The sequence below is a fragment of the Xyrauchen texanus genome, chromosome 1, assembly GCF_025860055.1.
Source record: "Xyrauchen texanus isolate HMW12.3.18 chromosome 1, RBS_HiC_50CHRs, whole genome shotgun sequence".
NCBI lineage: Eukaryota > Metazoa > Chordata > Actinopteri > Cypriniformes > Catostomidae > Xyrauchen > Xyrauchen texanus.
The window spans coordinates 31728244-31744298 of NC_068276.1; the positions used below are offsets into that span (position 1 = coordinate 31728244).

Consider the following 16055-nt stretch of genomic DNA (forward strand, 5'->3'; position numbering starts at 1 on the left):
GATTCAAGAAAGCTTGCTTTTGTCCTATGATACCTGTCTGTGGTTGGTCTAGCTACACTCTGCAGGGTGTCTTCATTAAAAAGGGTATTTTCGCTCTCTCTCCTTCTCATTTCCTGCTGTCTATAGCAAATCAGACTTCCCCCTCTATTTAGCTCCTTTTTCCTCTTTATTTTTTTCCTCTCTTCCACTAGATCTACTCATCCAAATCTTGCTCTCTGGCTCAGGAAGCACAGCTCTCTATTTTATCCTCATTTTACCTTCTTTATTTTCAGCCCCTTTCTGTCCCCATTCTCTCTTTTCAGAAGGAGAGGTGAATCAGCTAAACTCTGCAGTGCTCACAATCTGTCACAGCAAGGTTAAACTGAACAGATTGTGAAATTAATTGTGGCCACGGTACTGTGTTTGAATTATTTCAGTTCTAATGTAGTGACATTGAAGTATGCTGGGTCTTGTGTTGTGGTCCAGCCCTGTTGAGTTACAGAGCAATAACTGTCAGAGGAATCCTATGCCTGTGCCTCCTAAAACCCAGCTTCTCACTTTGACAAAAAAAATAAATAAAAAAAATAACACATTCTTGGCATGGCTCAGATATGAGATCAGAGACAGGCTGATGTCATGAAAACCTTTCCACTGTTTTGTGGTTTTCTTTTAGAGGAAATAATAAAAGATTGTTTCTTTCAAGTTTAAAACGCTCTTCTTGACCCACTTAAACCGCTAAGAGATTCATTTATTGAAGTGTACAAAAGCTCAGTCCAGGGCTAGATCTGTCTCCCTCCCACCATTCTGTTTTTAGCACATCAAACTCTCTCTCCCTCTCAATTTCTCTCTGTTTCTCTCGTTCTTTGTGTGCAGTGTTGAATAATGGGGCCTTTAAAGGTGCCTCCCTCAGGCAAACTAATTTTGCTCTCACCAATCAGAGCCCCGCCACACACAACATTCACACTTCAAAGAGTCTTGCAAGCTTACCAACCAAACTATGATGTCATCCTTTGCCCACAGTATTATGGACATCATCAGATAGAGTGGGGGACTATATTGGGCTATAGATCAAAGCGTCTGCTTGATTTCACTAAGAGAAAAACACGGCAGGTTATTTTTCTTTCAGCCCAGAGGGCGGTAGTTTTGAGAGTTAGTTTGTCCTCAGACTGTGACCCCAGGTCTTCTGCAAAACCTGTGGGTGATTTTATCACCATAAACAGTTGGTGGTGTTTTACTGCAGGAACCGATCTCTTTACATCTATTTGTGTTTCACATGTCTGTTTCACACATTAGGAGTTTAGCAGAACAGGGAGGTAATGGGGACTTAGAATGACCTCCAATAGAAAAAAATAAATAAAACATCAGTAGAATTAAAATGGGTCATGAAGTCTGATTCATGTGAGTTATTTTTGCATGTTCCAGAGATAGCAGAGTGATTCTGCGATGGCTCGTGCGGCACTCACAGGAAACCAGGCTTCAACAGTGCCATTCAGAAGCGCATTTCAGATAAGAATCATATGAATTTTATGGAATCACTTGAGGAATTTGATTCAATAATAAATAAAAAAAACTTTCATATAAATGTAATATAACCTTTATACATTACAGGTTAATTCAAATGTGGAATATTACCACAATTACCACAGAATATAATATCGAATCCCCTGGTTTGTATAAACAAACACAATGCAACAACACGCTTGTGTAATTGGCTAATAGCATGTTTTTCATTTATTAATCACGGTTTCTTTTTATCTTCCTTTTGAAGTGGTACTATTTTCTGAGGTGAAATGAGAATAAGTTGTATTTAGCCCCAAATAATCCTTTAAAGAAACCAAACTACTTATCCGTTGCTGAATGAATGTCTAAACATTGTTGCTTGCAAGGACTAAAAACGGTTCAAGGAACAAAACGAAAACCGAAAATGAATTCAATTTGTTGCAGAACATAACGAAAACTGGAACAAAGTGATTTTCAATTGTTCCAGAGTGAAAACATTATTTTTAAATGCTGGAAACTGGTTATAACCGGTTCATTTTGTGCCGATAATTGTTTTTAAACTAAAGGGCAAAGTGTTTATCACAGTATATATTTGGAGCTACACCACTTCATGTTGCCTGAAAAAATGAAATGTGCTTTGATCTAGAAGTAAACTGCTGCTTCACACATTTATTTGCCTAATTGTCCATTGTGGATGTCGTATTCTGTGAACAAAGACCTTTTTACTATGTATAATTACTACATATACATGCATGGCTAATTCAGATACAAGGAAAACATTATTATATGTAAAAAGTACTTTTCTTAGTTATTTCCAAGTCTTCACTGAAGATTGTTAGATATGATGCAATAATACAGATTTGATGCTGCCGGTTTTGACTTGGAAGCAGATCTTTTAATTAAAATTGTACTTAACTGTTATTTAACTGTATACTTGTTATGATTTCTATTGTGATTCATCGCTAATTTTGTGTATTTTTAGGCAAGTGGCTTATTTTTAGATAAGTTTTTCCAGAATAGATTGCTTGCTTCTCTTGTGAGATCTGTCAATGCTGCAATTAGTATTTCACCCACCCCTTAGAGCAGAGAACTGTCATTTTAAAAATAATGTTATTAACCATTCTTTTATTTTGTTCTAACATGTAATCATTTGGAAAGGAGGCTGCAGAACTTTTGAACCAGAATGAAAAAATATAGTTTTTGCTTCGAATGAACCAAAATGAAAAACATTTAGCTTTTAGTCCCTGGTTGCTTGTCTATTAAACAAAGTCAATTCAATGAATGGTTTTTTTTATCAAGCCTTAAAATTCGTTGTTGCCATTTGGTCAGTGTAGGCAGATGACCTCTGACTTCTTCTCCTGGGATAGAATTTAGTATCTGGGTGCTGAAGGCTCCTATGCAGGCATGTGGCCTTTGTGTCACCCTAACATGAAAGATAGAGATAAAAAGAGAAACAGAGGGAAAGAGAGCGAGTGAGTGTGTATGAGAGAGAGGCTTGGATAGGCAAGTGATGCCACCATGTCACAGCAGCAAAAATGTTTTTGTGTTCACAGAAAGGGAGAGAAGGGGAGGAGTCTTGCTCCTTTCCCAGGAATGTCTAAACACAAGACTGTGTTTGCATCTAGCAATAAAGTGTGTGTGTGCGTATATGGATGGAAGGGGATTGTGTTCGATTTGTCTCGATGCCCTCTAAAATATAATCACTCATTTACCAGCACGTTGAACACTCACATCCTCATGGAATTCCTTATGGAAGCCTTCACGTTGGGGTGTTAGTGGGGAAAAAAGGTATAAAAACAGACAGGTCAGTTGATACGACAGCATCTTGGAGTGTGAGAAACCGGACGAGATGGTTAGTATGGCTGTTGCCCTGTGTCTTTTTGGCAGGGTGCTGTCACAGTCACACATAACTGAAACTGTAGGTCCTGCTGCTGAGCTGCATGTTAAAGCCTTCTTACCCAGACCTCCCAGCTTCTGCCTGAAAACCTCTTTATTTCCCTTGAAAAAGATGCTGGGTGGTTTCTCACATATTCTATCCTTTCTTCATTCCATCTCTCTGCTCTTTTCTCTTTCATTCACAATGCACTCATAGTTGTTTTCCATAAAAAGTCTCTTGTGTTCTTGTCTTTTTTAAAAGGTGTAAAAAAAGTATTGTGATATATTGCCTTCATTCTCTAAAGTCCCCTCTTTCTTATTGCTAATAGCTGCAGTTGTACCACTAACAAAGTGTGGTTTTGATGTCTTTCTCATACTCCTCTCCCTTTTCATCTCATCGACTGACTCAGTTCTTTATATTTCTCTCTCTGCCAGGCATATGAATGGGCACTAGAGGGCATGCGTCATTTGGCGTGTTTTAGTATGGAGGAGTGCGGCATCACTGAGAAGTGCCAGAGCGTGATCACTTGTTTGGAGACCTATCGTAGTCAGCATCCACCAATCGCAGACGCCCGCTTCCAAGAGATGAAGGACCTTGCTGTGGAGCTGAAAAGTGACCAGGGTCTCAAGCAGTGGAAGTTTGCCTGGTCCAAGTGTCAGGAAACCAAGCAGATGTTTGAGAAAAAGCTGGAGACAGCCCTGCGAACCCGCCGCGAGAGTGACTCCAAATCAGACTGTTCCCGTCAGAATTCAGATGGTAACGCCATACCTCAGGAGCGTAGCAGTAGCCTCTCTTTCTCCTGCCGCAAAGCCTTTAGTGGAGGCTGGGGCCGTGATAGACTATCCTCTCAGTCTAGCATGTCTTCAACACCGGGAAGCCCTTCAGGCATTCACCTTGATGCCTGTGACTCTGTCCGAACCCCATCAGGACGTCCCTATAGTATTGAGCATAGAATTCCCCACAGTACCCCGGTAAGATCCCATAGGCTAACGCGTAGTATCTCTACAGATGAATCTAATCAACCACTACATCTTGTGGGGCAAGCAAGTGTCTCCTCATGCTCCATCAGCCCAAGCCTCTCCTCTATCGCACCAAACCGCAGAGTTATGCGGAAGACCCAGAGCTTTGATACGACCAGTAGCGAGTGTGTGTCACGGTACGGGACCTGCCAGCGAACTCTGAGTGAACCAGCGCAGAGAGGTAACACTGGGGTATTTATTAAGGGTCTAGAGGTGAGCAGCACAGAGGTGATTGATCGGCCATACAGTCCACGATTGCCACCCATTCATGGATGGTCCTCTCCTGACCACAGCGGGAGTCCTGCTCAGGAAGCACGTGGCAAGGGCAGGTGGGTAAACACATCGAACACATACACTCATTTGCTCAAACATAAAAGCATTCAACCAGGGAGGTCTGCTGTTAACAGACCATCAGCATACTGAGCATGCTTTAGCATAAAACCAGATTTAACCACTGCTGTATGCAGGGTTTGTAACATAGCACACACACTGGCAGTAAAGCATTTCAAGTCTGCTTTTGTAACACAACTTGGGGGACAGTGCTGACAAGACACACAGGCAAAAATATCTAGCCTCTCTCACAGTGATATTGTGAGACAGGAATATACAGTATATACTGTATGTATGTTGTGTAGGTTTGCCAGCTGACTTCTTAAAATTGGACAAACACAAGGAAGCCACACAGTAAGCCAAGGTTTTTAAGAATCCTTTTCAGCTAGAAACACAAAGACTAGATCTCATTTCTCTTGATAACATCCTGTCATGTGTCAAAGTGCCTCAATTGTGTGTGAAGGAACTGTGAGGGGTGTGTTGAATATGTCTCGTATTATACGGTCACAAATATGGCCTCGTAATCCTCTGAATCTCCGTGGATGTCTTTTCCAGCTGTGAGATCCTCTGGTCACCTCTTAACCCCCTGGGAAAGAGCCTGAGATGTAGATTACTATCCCAGGTGGGCGCCGCTCCACTGGGCTTTGAAGTGGTGGGGATGTGTTTGTGTTTTGCTCGTCTATAGAGAAGAGATGGATGGAGTTAGGTGGCTATATGGACATCTTAAAGGAAGTCATTACATCTGTGTGTCTTTCAAAACACATTCCTCTGGCTCTCTTTCTCTGAGACTGCAGTACAGAGGTGATGTTGACAAAAAATATTTCAGACAGAAATAACTCCAAACAAGTCATTTGGCCATGTGTGTTCAAGTTATTGCAAATAGTTAAGGGAGGTGAAGACGTTGTGTTTGAGATTCATGGATCAAATTAAACTTCACCTCAATTTTCTCAGTACTGGACACACCATGTTCACAACATGTGTAGTGAGAAGTAGCCATGAAGAAAAAAAAACACACCTTTTTCCTTAATGCGTAAGTGTTCCAAGATTCATAAAGGACACTTGTTTTCCATTGCTGGTCTCTATATGCCGATGCAAGTGAAACACCTATTCTTAGCGGATAATGTGATGTTTAGTATATTAAATGTGTACAAATGTTAAAAAAATTATTTGGCTCCATCATTCTCATACATTCGAGAGTGGCGATGACAGTAATTCAAAAGTTTAAGGAGTGGTTGGATGACATGCAGCTATGAACCGAGGTTAGTTACATTGATATCATTAACTATTTCAAGTTGTAATGACAGCCATCAACTGCACTAGTTGAGTCTGAACTCATTTTTACTCCAACAAACATATAAAATGGTTGCTGTTCTATGTCTGTAATATTAGTATTGGTAGTCCGGAGGCAGAAAACATATTTCAGGCTGGAAAGGTAGGATATTCAACACATAAATTTTAATATTTAAGATCTGTTTTCAGACTCATTCCATAGCTTTTGCACCAATGTCCCTTCACAAGAGTTTTCAAACCATTAGTTCTCCATAGAACTTCATGGAGTTATAGATTATGGACTGGTTTCTCACAGTTACTATTGATTGGTTAGAGTATTTCAGGGAGACAGCATCTGTGTAATGGCATCCTGGAGTGTCAAGGTGCCAATGTGTAAAAACATACATACTTTGTTGTTATCGGTCCTTAAGAACCTGGTAAAGCTATCAGGGGAAACAGGCTGTTCTCAAATTGGCATACACACAAAAACACACACACCGAAAGAGAGTGCATTTGTCAACTAATGGGGCTTTTCCACTGCACAGTACAGCTCGACTCTGCTCGCTTTTTGGGGATTTTCCACTGTGGATAGTACCTGGTACCTGGTACTTTTTTAGTACCACCTCGGCCAAGGTTCCAAATGAGCCGAGCCAATACTAAATGTGACGTCAAAACCCTGCAGATCACTGACTGGTCAGAGAGAATCATCACTACCAGCACCACGGGATTTGCGACAGAGAACATCAGCCTGCTAGTTTTAAAGTTAGTAACAGCGATAGCAGTATCATTCGGTCACGTGACTTTCGAATTGTAAAAAGAAATGGCTGTCCGCACACGGCCAACAGTGTAGGGAAAACTTTAAAAAACTTAAAAGTGACTACAGAACCATCAAGGACTACAACAGCCAGAGTGGTTCAAACATAAGAAAGTGGAAGTGTTGTTGGAGTCCATGATGGAGGATGGTACATTTACATTTATCCATTTGGCAGACGCTTTTATCCAAAGCAACTTACAGTGCAATTATTACAGGGACAATCCCCCCAGAGCAACCTGGAGTTAAGTGCCTTGCTCAAGGGCACAATGGTGGTGGCCGTGGGGTTAGAACCAGCGACCATCTGATTAACAGCCCTGTGCTTTAGCCACTACGCCACCACCACTCCACGTTAACTCTATACTCTGTTTGAAAGCTTCTCTTTATTTAGTTGACAAGCTACTGGAAGTTTTTCAGTAGCCAATTTAACTGTTACACTTGTGTAAAATAACCATGCAACAACTTTATACAGCACAATGAGCTTGTAGTTAACAGCTAGCGGGCGTGTTATTGTTTATGGTCAGTAATGTTTGTCACATTTAAGATGATGTCACGGCAGTAGAGGTGGCGCAACTATGTTGAAGAAAAGTAAATTGAGCAGAGTTGAGTCAAAACGTAACGTGCAGTGGAAAAGTGCCATAATATCACCAGCTGTCCTGGTCCACCAGCTAGACCAGCAATCTAGCTGAAGCCAGCATGGAACAATATGGAAATTCAAGCTGTTGTTTTTTGTCGGGGGAAGTCTGAATCCCCAGTAGCTTAAAAGCTCATCTTATAAAATTGAAGTACTCAAATCATATTAACAAGCCTCTCTCTCTCTCTCTCTCTCTCTCTGTCACTCAGCAAATTCCGTCACATTGTGGATGAGATGGTCACAACGGAGCGGGAGTATGTGCGTTCTCTGCGGTACATCATTGACAACTACTTCCCAGAGATGGAGCGTGCCGACCTGCCACAGGACCTGCGGGGAAAGCGCAGCGTCATATTCGGGAACCTGGAGAAACTAGTGGATTTCCATTGCCAGTATTTCCTTAAAGAGCTGGAGAGCTGCTGTAACCACCCACTGCGTGTCAGCCACTGCTTCCTACGACATGTACGAGAGTCCCTTCATTCACATTTTGTAAACTATAACTTCTGATTCTGATGCTCTGTTGTAAGCATAACTTTTTTAATTCCAATAGCGACAGTCAGATTAAGTCATTTGTGTGTTAGAAACCAAAAATAGTCAGTGTTTGTCTGTCTCCAGTCTATGACAGACACATTTTTGACAAAGCACAATAGTCTTAATCTCTAATATTCTCTCTCTGTATCTCTCTCTGTGTTTCACCATTGTTGGTAATTAAACCGAGCCACTAGAAGTTATGTTGTCTTTAAATGAGCATAAGACCACCAGCCTACATCTCCTTTTTCACCCCATATTTGTGGTCAACTGTGTCTCGCTGTTAGATCTCTACTTTGCGATGCTTTCACAGGCAACAATCCACAGGAAAGAGAGGGATAGGATAAGAGAGATAGAGACACAGAGGGTGGCTTTTTGGCCTACAGCAGAGCATGCACTAGGCTGAAATCACTTTTGACATATTCCTGGCACAGCAAAACCTGCACTGAAATAATGGCACACTCAATATGAACCTAAAACACATTACTAAACAATTGATCGGATCACAAAACCCTCTCCAAACAAAACTGAACCTGGAAATAATTTGGGAAAATGTTTCCTCCCTCCTTTTCCGGAACAACAAAAGAAGCTATTCTTCAGGATAGGGATACAAAAATGCTAACAATTACATTCAGTATATTGCTTTTTTGTCCTTTTTTCCATACACATTTTTAGCAGGACCAGTTTAGCTTGTACGCCTTGTACAGCAAGAACAAGCCGAAGTCAGATACACTCCTGGCCAGCCATGGAAACAGCTTCTTCAGGGTGAGCAACTGGACCCACACTATAGACCACAACAGAGCAGAGAGGACTTTATACCTCTGATAAGCTTTTATGTACAGTCTTCAGACAGCATTTTCTCTGCTTTGGCTGTATCTGTTTACAAGCAATGTTGCAGGATCTTTTTATGCTGATGTGGAGTTTGTACCTGCTGTAATGTACTGCGTTTCAAAAGACATTTATCACATAGAATTCTCTTCATGGGTTAAAACTGTGAATTTAAAATGAAGTCTCTCTCTTTCTAGCATAAGCAGTTGGAGTTGGGGGATAAGATGGACCTGGCGTCGTACCTTCTGAAGCCCATCCAGCGCATGAGTAAGTACGCCCTGCTGCTGAAAGACCTGATCAAAGAAGTGAGTGAGGTCCAGGAGCAGGAGCTAGCATATCTACGTGCCGCCACAGAAATGGTCAAATTTCAGCTTCGCCATGGCAACGATTTGCTCGCCATGGACGCCATCAGAGACTGTGATGTAAGTGTGTCTGATACAGCAGATATACACTCACCTAAAGGATTATTAGGAACACCAGACTAATACTGTGTTTGACCCCCTTTCGCCTTCAGAACTGCCTTAATTCTACATGGCATTGATTCAACAAGGTGCTGAAAGCATTCTTTAGAAATGTTGGCCCATATCGATAGGATAGCATCTTGCAGTTGATGGAGATTTGTGGGATGCACATCCAGGGCACAAAGCTCCCGTTCCACCACATCCCAAAGATGCTCTATTGGGTTGAGATCTGGTGACTGCGGGGGCCATTTTAGTACAGTGAACTCATTGTCATGTTCAAGAAACCAATTTGAAATGATTCGAGCTTTGTGACATGGTGCATTATCCTGCTGGAAGTAGCCATCAGAGGATGGGTACATGGTGGTCATAAAGGGATGGACATGGTCAGAAACAATGCTCAGGTAGGCCGTGGCATATAAACGATGCCCAATTGGCACTAAGGGGCCAAAGTGTGCCAAGAAAACATCCCCCACACCATTACACCACCACCACCACCAGCCTGCACAGTGGTAACAAGGCATGATGGATCCATGTTCTCATTCTGTTTACGCCAAATTCTGACTCTACCATCTGAATGTTTCAACAGAAATCGAGACTCATCAGACCAGGCAACATTTTTCCAGTCTTCAACTGTCCAATTTTGGTGAGCTCTTGCAAATTGTAGCCTCTTTTTCCTATTTGTAGTGGAGATGAGTGGTACCCGGTGGGGTCTTCTGCTGTTGTAGCCCATCCGCCTCAAGGTTGTGCGTGTTGTGGCTTCACAAATGCTTTGCTGCATACCTCGGTTGTAACGAGTGGTTATTTCAGGCAAAGTTGCTCTTCTATCAGCTTGAATCAGTCGGCCCATTCTCCTCTGACCTCTAGCATCAACAAGGCATTTTCAGCCCACAGGACTGCCGCATACTGGATGTTTTTCCCTTTTCACACCATTCTTTGTAAACCCTAGAAATGGTTGTGCGTGAAAATCCCAGTAACTGAGCAGATTGTGAAATACTCAGACCGGCCCGTCTGGCACCAACAACCATGCCACGCTCAAAATTGCTTAAATCACCTTTCTTTCCCATTCTGACATTCAGTTTGGAGTTCAGGAGATTGTCTTGACCAGGACTACACTCCTAAATGCATTGAAGCAACTGCCATGTAATTGGTTGATTAGATAATTGCATTAATGAGAACTTGAACAGGTGTTCCTAATAATCCTTTAGGTGAGTGTACAAGCCATCACAAAGTTGCTGTCAAGAAAAATATTAAAGTCACACAAGTATACATCTGACCGTTTGCACATCCATTTCATGTTCCGATACAGATGTAACATTCTCTTTCTCAGGTGAATCTAAAGGAACAGGGGCAGTTGGTTCGTCAAGATGAGTTCACGATATGCTATGGCAGGAAGAAGTGCCAAAGACACGTGTTCCTGTTTGAGGATCTGGTATTGTTCAGCAAACCTAAACGCATAGAGGGCGGCCTAGATGTTTACATATACAAGCATTCTTTTAAGGTAAGCCCGTAAAAAAACATGCAGCTGAAACACACATTACTGTATTTTTTACACACATTTGCGGAATGGAAAACTACTTTTTTCTCCTAAATCTGCTGCTTTAATATTGACCCAAACGACAGTATTCAGTCCCTCCAGGATTTCGTGCAACTTCAACCAATCTCTGCATTATTTACGGTGGCTTGCAATTTTATATAATAAAATTGCTGAATCTGAGGTATTCGCAAAGCTCTCCTCCATGTTTGACAGACTGTGGTGAATGAGACACAAATACCTGGCGTTAATGTGATTTCAATTGTCAATAAAAATTTTGCTTAGTTGAGTAGTAAATCGTGATTACAATTTGAAGTGCTTAATACAGTTAGAATCTGATAAATTGCAACATATGATAAACATAATTTTTTTTAAATTAACCCCAAAAATGACATTTTCATATGTGCAACATATATTTTTCCTAATACGTGTGGTATTTTAATATGCATAAATGCTCAAATGTGAACTACTATTTTATGTTTAAAAGATTTCTTTATCAGACAATCGCAACAGGCCTAATTATTGAATCCTCATTTAGTTTTTTCTTGCATTGTCTACAGAAAATGTTAATCAAAAAGAATTAAAGTGTTTCAGTAGCCATATCACAGGTTTTAACTACAGTAAATATGTGGTATTTTGGTGTGTATTTATTGTGTATTTTTGCTATTCATTTTTCATATTCAGTTATTGAGTTTTATTTTAAAATAATTACATGTAATTCCATTTGCACCTTCATTGACACAAATTACACAGGTAAACAATGATGATTTTTGAGTATTCACTGCAAAAAAAAAATTTTTTTAAAAACTTTAAAAAGCTACAACAAATTCAGTCATTTTGGGCTGCAAAAATCAGGAAAAAGTGCAGAGAAATCCTGGTGGGACTAATTATTCATTGTTTCATAGTGGAAGTGAACTCATGCATTCACTTTCTTTTATTTAAACCTTCTCTGACCCATGTTAATGTCACATGGGGTTTTAGATTAGGCTTTAGGATCTGAGCATCAGTTTTGACTCATGTGAGCAACAAGAGGCCTTCCCCCTCGTTATCCAACAGTATATTGCTATTATCCAAGTATTCTCTTGACTCAATGCGATTCTCTCTGCAGACGGCCGATGTGGGTATGACGGAGACATCGGGTGAGAGTGGTTTGAGGTTTGAGATCTGGTTCCGGAGGAGGACTTCAAAGAACCAGGCCTATATTCTCCAGGCCAGCAGTGCCGACATCAAACATGCCTGGACCTCTGACATTGCACGGATACTATGGCAACAGGCTACGCGAAATAAAGGTTATAGAACTTGTGGTTTAGCTTGAGGTTGGGGGGGGTTGGAAAGCAAATGGAAGTATTGTAGGAGATGTGGTGAAAAAAGAAGATGGCAAATAATATCATGTGTTGCGTACAACCTTTAGCATATTTATTTTTTCACGATTTTTTTCAGCTGTTTATATTTGAGGGCCCCAGGCAGATAGGAAGCTGCTTATATGACTCATCATTTGAGTCACACCAATATTAGGTTACTCAAGTTTAGCAAGACATGTTAAAGCATGAGAGATTGATGCAAATTAGAAGCACTCTTTAACTTTCTTAGGTTCATTTGTTTGCACATTTGACCCTTTTATTTTTAAATGTCTTTCAATATATTTGTGTATCTTATACGTTGCATTTGTATGTAGAAATTCGGATGCAGGAGATGGTCTCTATGGGGGTGGGGAATAAACCCTTCCTGGACATTAAACCCAGTGATGCTGCTATCAACAACAGGGCCATTGACTACATAATGAAAGGCAGAGGTGACCTTTTAGCATGAATATCATTTATACCAATATAATTTGTTTGAAGTTGTGCACAAAATGAAAAATGTGTAATTCTGTCCAGATAAATATTTATATTCAAAATGAAAAGCAAATTATTTTCTGTATTTGATTTTACTAGCATCATATTGTCTTTGTTCTGTTAAAGGGGCCAGAACACGAGCCTCCATTGCTGTGTCTTTATTTGACCATTCAAACCCATTCAAACGAGCTGCAGTCAACACTCCTGTTAGCGGGTCCCCAGTGGCCAGTGGCCCCTCCTCTTCCACACTCCTGGGGCCTTTGAATCTCCACATGTATAGCAGCCAAAGTCTGTTAGCAGGGGAGAGACCTCTTATCAGTCCCTGCATCGAGGAAGACGAACTGGAACATGAGACCAGCAGTCAGCCATCAATGAGTATGTTATATAAAACAATTATCAAAAACCCCACTGAACATGTTGGACCGACATGCAAGGATGTTTTTGTACAATGTAGCTTAGTGCTAAAAGCCTTTTATTGATCAGATGTGTCTTTGTGGTTTCTTGTGCTTTATGGAGTTCATATTTTTTACAATGCCTGTTTGCAGATCTCAGAAACCACATAATGCTGAGGTTTTGAATTGTCTGTCTTTGTTTGCAGCTACAGAGAGTTCAGGTTCGTCGTCTCACTGTCTGACTGGTAGCGGCTCGAGTGGCTCAGACAGCGGATGTGTGTCCAGTCACCTGCCTGAGGCTCTGTCTGAGGAACCTAGCTCACCAAGTGGCGACTCCTGTTACTCCTCAATCACCTCTCCAACCCAGCACAAACCCTGTTTTAACAGCCAGTACATCTCAGCGGTTAGTATTACCTGTGTCATTGGGACTGTTTTGTTCAAAGCATAGCACATCTCCTGGCCTCTGAACCCCTACCAACATGAACATACAAAACTAACAAGTATGCATATAAGAAACAAATTGTTCGAGTTTGTAAGGGTGTCTGCAATTGCATGCGTTTTATTTTTTTTTACACAGTATTAACGTTGCACTCAATTACTGTAAACTGTCACTTGGCAGCATCGCTAACGTTTTCAGTTAGAGATGTTTTTGTTGATATGTGCTTTTCACAGTCATCATTTATTTAAATTTATTTATTCTGTGTGTCCAATAATGGGTTACCAGGATAAAAGTGTAGTATTCGGCTGGTCATATGATCTTAATATGTCCGCCCCATTAGAAGACCTGCATTCTTTGTACATGATTTTTAAATTTATTTCAAATGTACTATACATCTCTTTGTGTTCAATCACTGAGTGCACCTTTTAACCCTAGTTGAGTGTGGATCATTGCAGACATGAGCTGTTTCAGCTTCTGAAACTGAATGAACCACAGAGCTGCTACCACTACATTCACGCACTTCCCAAACCAGATAACAGATCAGAGTGTCTCACTGGTGCAGAAACATTTTATAACACCATGCTTATGCAGCACTAATCCATATACTCCAGAAGACCCTGATCACCTGATGATCAACCCAAAGCAAGCAGGTGTGCAAGCCTCCCCTTTAACCTGTGATTAACCCTCTGTTGCCATCTCATTCTCACCACAGGGAGAAGCTCAAGTTCTAGGTCCCTCTACTATAGTGTGAACTCAGTAACCACTGCTGCTGTAAGTCTGGCTTTCGCTCCATCACATCTTCAGAGCTATGTGCATGTGCATTAATAAATGCATCTCTGCAAATGGAATACATTATCCATGCTTGTTTAAACAAGGAGCATTTACACACATATGTTATGTAACATGTATGCTATCGCTGTGTCCCATAGGTTTAATATCTGGCTGCTTGAGAATGAGAAGACAGCGTTGCCACTCAGATGAGGAGTACAGAGTTAGTATTTATTGTTCCTGATGAGTACCAGCAAATCTCGTCGTACACAGAGTTTAAAAACCGCTTGAAATAGCACTGTTTCCTCTTTCTTTGTTTTTTTTTTAGCTTCAATAGCTTTTATATAAATTTTTAAATGGTCTATAAAATGGAATAAATATTCTTGTATTTATCTTTTCAAATGTTTAGATACAGTGGTGTTCTTTGCTGCATTATTAACTGTAAATAATTCCTATAGTAGTGTACAAAACAGGTCTGAACTTTCAGTTTCAGTTATTCAGTTCCCACATTTTTGTTGTTGCCCAATTTGCTGCAGACTGCAATGGATTTGATTTAGAAAAAAAATGCCTTAATGTTATAAGGCATGTAGAAATTAGTATCCAAGTATACTGAAGTTATTGAGCAATGTTCAAAGCATTTTTATCATTTTTTTCTGTGTTCATTACAGTGTTTGCTTAATGATTGTTCTTTCTTTTCAAATCTGACCTGTGGTCAGTCGGTTCAGTTTGGACATTATTATGCAGAGTCATGTGCCTCTCCAGGTTATGATAGCTGGATTGATCCAGAATCAGATTTATGTAGAGCAGACTCAGGAGTCTTCAGAACATTAAGATGTTAAGACTGACCTCAGGTCAGCTCTGCCCTGCACTGCTGCTCCTAGGTGCTGGGGATTGCTGCTGACTGTTTGGAGATGGGAGAGGGGCTTTTCATTTCATTTCTCTTATTTACATTAATAAGTTTAACAAAAAATAAATGTACATTGTTTGTAAATAGTTGCACCGATGGTGCTTTGAGGACATAGCATTTAGGAAGTGCGCTAGGTTTATACATGTTCAAACTAGTTAATATGGGAATCACTAAAGTGCCGATCTTTGTCTAACACACATCTGAATAAACAATAAAAAATGCATTACAAGTTCCACTCATAGCTGGAGCATAAATGTGTGTGCACATGTTCCAGTTTCCAAACTTAACAAGTTCATACAGAAGTAATAAAGATTGATTGCTTTGTACTGATAACAGAAGTGAGCTGATTTCATTATTTCTTTTTACAAATATCTCGCATACCCTTGAGGCTGCTATTCAGTTTCTGTGCTGAGCCAATAAACAGATTAATTGTTGTTAATAATGTTACTCAGCCTTAGGGCCTCAAACATTATGAGGTTTAAAAGCTCTCCCAAATACTTTTAAACACTTGCATGGTGAGAAATTATGCTTAGTGAAGTGTACTGTACCCTTGTTGCCTGAGGAGCTCTGGCTGTTCCTGGGGAAACAGTGTGTGTATGTCTGCAGGTATGTTTATTTCACACACTCTGAATACCTAGGTTTGGTTGAAATGTTACTCAACCAATCTCTTTAGCTTTGAGAAAGCAACTTGTTGGTCACACGGTTTAATATTTAAATAGATAAGATAAGCAACAGACATGCATGCATGCAATGTCTGAAGGTGTCTGAGGTGTCTTTTGTGTCTTCAAACACATTTCTCTAAGACAACTCTGCACAAATTGAACCACAGTAGTGTCAACAGAGGGGAAATAAAGATCATTGAGAGCACTAAGAAACAGACTTCCCTGTTTGTGATATAAATTATCTCCCACTTCTTCCAACTGATCACATGTTCTTTACACACAAACTAAA

General features: G+C 40.4%; 1 protein-coding gene across 3 annotated transcripts in view; it reads left to right on the forward strand.

Annotated features, from left to right (window-relative positions):
* Window positions 1-15442, forward strand: part of LOC127632025 (pleckstrin homology domain-containing family G member 4B-like) — a 99891-nt gene extending 84449 nt beyond the window's left edge. For 2 of the 3 annotated variants that reach the window (XM_052110696.1, XM_052110523.1), the window contains 11 exons: window positions 3790-4703; window positions 7628-7877; window positions 8619-8708; window positions 8969-9193; window positions 10560-10730; window positions 11872-12052; window positions 12439-12555; window positions 12725-12973; window positions 13197-13393; window positions 14142-14200; window positions 14359-15442. In XM_052110696.1, coding sequence (XP_051966656.1) covers window positions 3790-4703; window positions 7628-7877; window positions 8619-8708; window positions 8969-9193; window positions 10560-10730; window positions 11872-12052; window positions 12439-12555; window positions 12725-12973; window positions 13197-13393; window positions 14142-14180 — 2433 coding nt within the window. In that variant the 3' untranslated portion in view covers window positions 14181-14200; window positions 14359-15442. The remainder of the gene's footprint in view (window positions 1-3789; window positions 4704-7627; window positions 7878-8618; window positions 8709-8968; window positions 9194-10559; window positions 10731-11871; window positions 12053-12438; window positions 12556-12724; window positions 12974-13196; window positions 13394-14141; window positions 14201-14358) is intronic. The other variant, XM_052110604.1, reaches the window with a different exon arrangement.
* Window positions 15443-16055: the final 613 nt, after the last annotated feature.